Source organism: Indicator indicator, chromosome 7, assembly GCF_027791375.1.
Source record: "Indicator indicator isolate 239-I01 chromosome 7, UM_Iind_1.1, whole genome shotgun sequence".
NCBI lineage: Eukaryota > Metazoa > Chordata > Aves > Piciformes > Indicatoridae > Indicator > Indicator indicator.
In genome coordinates, this window is record NC_072016.1 from 19,419,632 (window position 1) to 19,425,631 (window position 6,000).

Below are 6,000 nucleotides of genomic sequence, written 5' to 3' on the forward strand. Positions count from 1 at the left end.
TCTCTTCTTCCTGTGCTTCCTCCTCCTTTTCAGATGGGACTTGCCATCCTTTGGGGTTTGCGTGGGGCCATTGTGTTTTGGATTACTTCTGAATGGTCAGAAGAAGTAGAAAATGACTGTTACTTGTCCTCCATCCAGGGTGTCCATCCAGCATTCATAGGAGCACAGTACCCTTACTCAGTAGCCAAACCGTCCTTGGCAGCTACAGCAGTGTCATTCCCTGGTGTGCCCGTCCCATCCATGACGCAGATCGCGGTGCATCCCTATCACAGTGAGACAGGACTGTCTCTGTCTTCCAGCGTAGCGAGTAAGTGTTCCAGCTCTGCTCTGTGTGTAGCACGGATTGATTATGGTGCCTCCTGGCTGTACCTCAGTCAAGTCCCTTTCCTCATTGATCACAGGTGAAACTGGGGCTCTTGCACTAAATCCACTGGCCAAATCCACTCCATCGTAAAAATGTGTGTATTCAGCGGTATGGGGATTGATAAGGGGGCCAGATTCAGCTGGAGGTGTTTGAATTCCTCCAGTATCTCCAGTATGAGATTACTCTGCCCTCTCAGACTAAAGTGCGTTTGGAGCCCTCCTGGCCTTTTTGACTTACAGAGAGCTTTGGGCAAGATGAGCATAGATGATCTTGAGCAGGCTGTTATGATTCCTTTCAATGAGATGAAGAGACAGTGCAGGCAGACTTCTGCCACAGTAGCTCTAATTGATGTTACTCCTGCATGAAGGGATTGGTGCCAGCCATTACCCGAAAGGTGGAACTTCTGGAGAGAGGATGGATGTTTTGGCAGGATCATGTGAGTGACAATCTGAATGATTGCCCATATGTTGTGCTGGGGCTAGAGTGATCATGAAGACCCATCAAGTAGCGTGCAGCACTGGAACAACAGATGAGTGAATTGTCATTGCCATGCAGTTTTGCACCAGTCAATCAAGTCATGACCCAGGCTCCCTCACTGGAAAGGCTGTTATGTTTGCCTCTTCGTACATGTGCTTTTATGAGTGCTTCACAAGTCACCAAATGCTGGAACACTGGTATGTGGGAAAACACTTTGGAGTTGTGTTGGCCTCCTTCTTATCCAGATTGTCAGGAGAATCTTTTCAGTTATTTTTATCTTGCATTTTGATGCCAAAAAGCCACCACAAAAGCAATCAGAATAGTTCTGAATGCCTCAGGATCTGAAGAGCCTGCGGGACAGCCTTAGTCCTGGACTGAGGCTGTAAAGAGTGAGAAATTGTTTCTGTATTTTTCTAAGGAGTTATGAATCTTCCAGAACTAACTCATCCTAGAATGCTTGAATAATGAAAAGCAAAACCAACCCCACCCTTTCTAGTTTCCATTGTTTATGGCTTGCATAAACTTCTATTTCCACTTCTGAAAATACTGTTTCACAGTTCCTGGAGTACATGGTCACATGATGACACTTGAGCTCTGGCAGCAATTCTTTATGGGTTATTCTCCTTGGCCAGACTTCAAAGCCTCACTTTTTGAGTTATTTGGTACTGTGTGTCTGCTTGATTGAGAAGGTCAGACAGCTCCTTCCTGGGCGGCACATTGTTTTCAGTTGTTCAACTATGCACTTGTAAACATTGGAGAGGAGAAGGAAGAAAAAGGTGGAAGTGGCAGGGGAAGAGGATAAATCAGAACCTGGAGCATTGCCAAACCTGTTGTACTAAGCACCAGAGAGAAGATGTGAAAATAAGGGTAACAACATGCACACACCTAATGGCATCTCTACTCTGAAATTCTCAAGCTTTTTCCTTTCTGTACCTTTCTTGAGAGGGAATGTTAAAACCTGAATCCTTTGTCAGAATGCAGCTTACTGGCTCAGTATTAACTGCTGTCAATACAAGCATAGGTGGTACAATATAATGGATTTTGCTCATCCTAGTTCAGTATCTGAAGGTGACAGCTTTTCAAGTTGCTTTGCTATTGATATATGCTCCTAGCATATGCAATGGCTGTTCTTCCCAAGGATGGATTGGAGGCTATCCCTCTCTCTTCCCACATAGTGGCTGGATTGGGTGATACCTGTATTACAGCTGAAGTGGAGGAACCTCACTATATTGGTCTTGATCCTCACACTGTTCCTGCTCAATGATTTTCCTCAGCAGTTTCTCATCAGGTCTAGACATACACATGCTTGTTTCCTTGGACAAGAAATCAGAACCAGGCATATCATTTAATAATAACAAAGACCTTTGAGGCAGCACATCTATTTGTGTGTAAAAGATGGATAATGTACCTGTTCACAGTATACTCCAAAAGAAATGGACGAGCATATAACTGCCCCCTTTTGGGCCCAGCTTGCAAATTAAATGATGATATTCCAAGCCCAGTGTATTTCAGTTACAAGTCTGTCATTTGTAATTGCTATATTATTCTGCTTAAGAGAGCAGAACACAATATTGGCAGGGGGTGGTCAGGTGAGGGAGATGATGGCCAAGGTAAACCTTTAAAGCTGGTGGTGGGTCCTAATGCTGCTGTTTTCCTCTCTTCAGTAGGAAGTGTTCATGCAGGATCAACGTTCCCAGCGATTCAGGGGGCTTCCTTGACAACTCTGTCCTCACAGCCCAACTCCCTTGTTACAGGGAGTTTTCCTGCTGAGGATGAGCAGCACAGTCAGCCTGTGAGCCCTCAGGGTCTGCACTACCTCCACTCCGCGTACCGAGTTGGTAAGGATGGCCAAGTGGGTTTCTGTGGCTGTAATGGAATAAGTGAAAAGTTTGCAGACTGACGTTGGCCTCTCATCTTTGCTCCTGAATAGGTTGATTTGGGTAGCTTCTCTGCTGCAAAATTTGGAGCAAATGCATTGCTTTCAGCATACGTCTTGTAATACAGCCTTTCTTTCTGCTTGACCCTGCTGTAGATGCTAGTGAACCATCTCTTTGCAGTAATATTTCTGGGTGATGGTTGTTGTGCACATTTCCCAGCCTGGAGCAGCAGATCCAGATGTTCTTGCAGATATTTCTTTTGGTGACAGGCTCCAGGCTGGGCCTTTTGTTTCACTCTGAACTCTTTGCAGCTAGGAATATTCTGTTGATGAAGGGCAGGCCATCAGGCTGTGTTGCAATAAGAAGTGCTAAGTTAAGCTAAGCTGGGCAGAAGTGCTGCTTGACTCTGTCTGCCCCTTTCTCACAGGGATGCTGGCTCTGGAGATGCTTGGCCGAAGAGCTCACAACGACCATCCCAACAACTTCTCCCGCAGCCCACCCTACACAGAGGATGTGAAATGGCTCCTTGGGTTAGCTGCAAAGTTAGGTAAGGCTCAGAGCAGTACTTCAGCAGAAATCCACTTGCTGGGATTTGGATCATGGTGGGAAAGAGCTCTCCAAAGAGCGAAACGTAAGGGTTGGGTGAACCTGACACCTGATCCCATTTCTGAGAATGTTTCAGAAGTACTCTGCTGCCCTTTCATCCAGGCAGTTGTCCCATTTCTGTGTTCCGTGAGCATGCTGTTGAATTTTGAGGCATGAGGTTGGATAGGGAGCAGAGCTTGTATCTCTTCTATAACAACTTTCTCCATTTCTACTGTCATGTAGGTATTCCTCTTTGTTATGTATGTTTATACCTTCTGTGAAGACCTGTGCTCACACTACCTGTTTATTAAACAAATGGTTTGGATTCCACTTTGTTCTTGGATCTTTTTTGTTTGTTTTGGTTTGTTTGTGTGTATTTTGTCTAGGTTTGTTTGTTTCTCCCCCCAATTATTTCTTAAAAAGAAACCAACAAACCAACCTGCAAACAACCTGCCTAGTGGCATGGCTTCTGCTGTTGCTAGGGGAACTCCACTGTAGGCAGCAGTGGGGAAGCTTGACTGTTTCCAGCCTCCTTAAGACCTGGGTGCTGGGGCTGTAGATGCTTCCTACATGGGCAGACAGGGAACAATGGAAGGAGGTGCAGTGTATCCTTGCCTATGCAGTTACTTTGCCTCATCATTTTTCTTTCATAACCCCTTTATAAGACAGATGGATCAGGAATATCAGTGACTGAGGGTAGTTCCTGGTTTCCACTCAGACTTAATGAATGTATCAGAATGATCTCTTGTCCCCATGAGTTTCCTAAACTATCTCCCACAAGCCTTAGGAGGATATATTGCACTCAGAAGAACATGCTCCAAATCCAGGTTCGTGCTGGGAAGTACTTGACTTGTGTCTCTGTTACCTTAACTCTGTTGTTCTGACTTCTTCTTCCTGTGCAGGTGTAAACTATGTGCATCAGTTTTGCGTTGGTGCAGCCAAGGGTGTGCTGAGCCCTTTTGTGCTCCAGGAGATCATCATGGAAGCTCTACAGAGGCTCAACCCTGCCCATCTGCACAACCATCTGCGCACACCTGCCTTCCACCAGCTAGTGCAGAGGTGCCAGCAGGCCTACATGCAGGTAATGTATGGCCGGTCTTCTTGCCTAGCAAAGTTACCAGGCCATTGCCTGTCTCACAGGTACTACCTCAGTGTGTGTGTGTTTGCAGAGGGGACAGCAACTTGGGTGCTGGTCGCTGAACTAGTCCACTGTCTGATGCCTGTCTCCTTCAGCAGGGTCTAGAGTAGGCATTGCTTTGCCTGTATGGAGGCTGCATACAAAGGACCTCATTGTACTACTTCTTCCAGTGTTCACCACAAAGGATTAGATGGTTCTATGTTCCATGTTCTCTCTTTTTTTTTTTTTTTCTTTCCCCCCAAATGCTATCCATACCTGTACTTTGCTAGGTTTTAAAACCCCCACCTGCTTCCTAGCTTTTTTTTTATTATTATTACTATGTGGGGTTTTATTAAATTATTTATTTCTTTCCTTGTTTTGTAGCCTGTCATGAAGCCCTGGCATGGCTGTCTAGTGTGCCAATGTTGGCACTAATAGTGGAAGTGGTTTGGTCAGCTACCAGTATGGATGAGATATCTCAGGATTTAATGAATCCAGGACAGGTGTGCTTCAGTGAGCTAGCTAGAATACCTGAGCTGCCTGTTCCTTAAAGCAGTGTCAACAGGACACCCTGTGTGTGTCATCATCTTTTGAATAACTGACCAGTAGACATACTGTCCAGTTTGGATCAGCTGTCCTATCTCCTAGGTGATCTTTTTGAGAATTGACAGCTTGTTCACTTGAGCTCTTCTTCTTAGCTGCGTTAGGGAAATAGATTTCATGGAAGCTGGATTTTTGGGCCTTAGTTGAGAAGCTGATGGAAGTGACAGTGCTAAATCTAGAGATGTTTTATATTGACTTAGTGTAATCTTTACTCCTTCCGTACACCTTAGCAAAGACATCCCCATGTATAACCTGCAGAGTGAATGGTGTGAGGGTTAGATGCTGGTGGTGGCAGGGTGGTGTTAGCTGGCCCTTTTGTGCTGTAATGTGGCACAATTTCATGCTCATGAAGGAAAGAACACCTGCTGGTGCTGTGTGGTGCATTTTGGTGGGCACTCACCTTGGTTGTGTTAAGATGTGGGATATAACATTGCTGTCTTTCGAGCTAGCTGTCTTCTGTCAGAGCTTCTGAGTCCTGGTACTTTTCATGGGGTAACAGGATCATGTGCACTGGGACCTCCTCTGAGTGTCACCAGCAAATGCCTTACGGCTCTTTCCTTGTTCCCATCCAGTACATCCATCATCGGCTGATCCATCTCACTTCAGCTGACTACGATGACTTTGTGAACGCCATCCGCAGTGCCAGAATCGCCTTCTGCCTGACTCCCATGGGCGTGATGCAGTTCAATGATATTCTCCAGAACCTAAAGCGCAGCAAGCAGACAAAGGAGCTGTGGCAAAGGGTTTCTCTGGAAATGACCACCTTCTCACCGTGACAGCAGGCGGAGCTCCCTGGACACACAACCCTTTGCCCCGCATAGTTGTAGTTCCATTTATTATTATCCTTCCTTATGGTGTCTTTTTTATTTTAGTTTTAACTTGTTGGAAACCACTGATCTGATGTATTTATACCATGACATTCCTCTCCAGCACTGCTGCGTGTTGGCGCTCTGCTTCGCTCTTCCTCCTCCTCCTCC

General features: G+C 45.7%; 1 protein-coding gene across 1 annotated transcript in view; it reads left to right on the plus strand.

Annotated features, from left to right (window-relative positions):
* Positions 1 to 6,000, plus strand: part of ZSWIM8 (zinc finger SWIM-type containing 8) — a 55,967-nt gene extending 49,967 nt beyond the window's left edge. Inside the window, exons 22-26 of the mRNA XM_054382105.1 lie at positions 139 to 307; positions 2,506 to 2,679; positions 3,146 to 3,265; positions 4,206 to 4,384; positions 5,596 to 6,000. Of these exons, the coding sequence (XP_054238080.1) occupies positions 139 to 307; positions 2,506 to 2,679; positions 3,146 to 3,265; positions 4,206 to 4,384; positions 5,596 to 5,799 (846 nt within the window). The 3' untranslated portion in view covers positions 5,800 to 6,000. The remainder of the gene's footprint in view (positions 1 to 138; positions 308 to 2,505; positions 2,680 to 3,145; positions 3,266 to 4,205; positions 4,385 to 5,595) is intronic.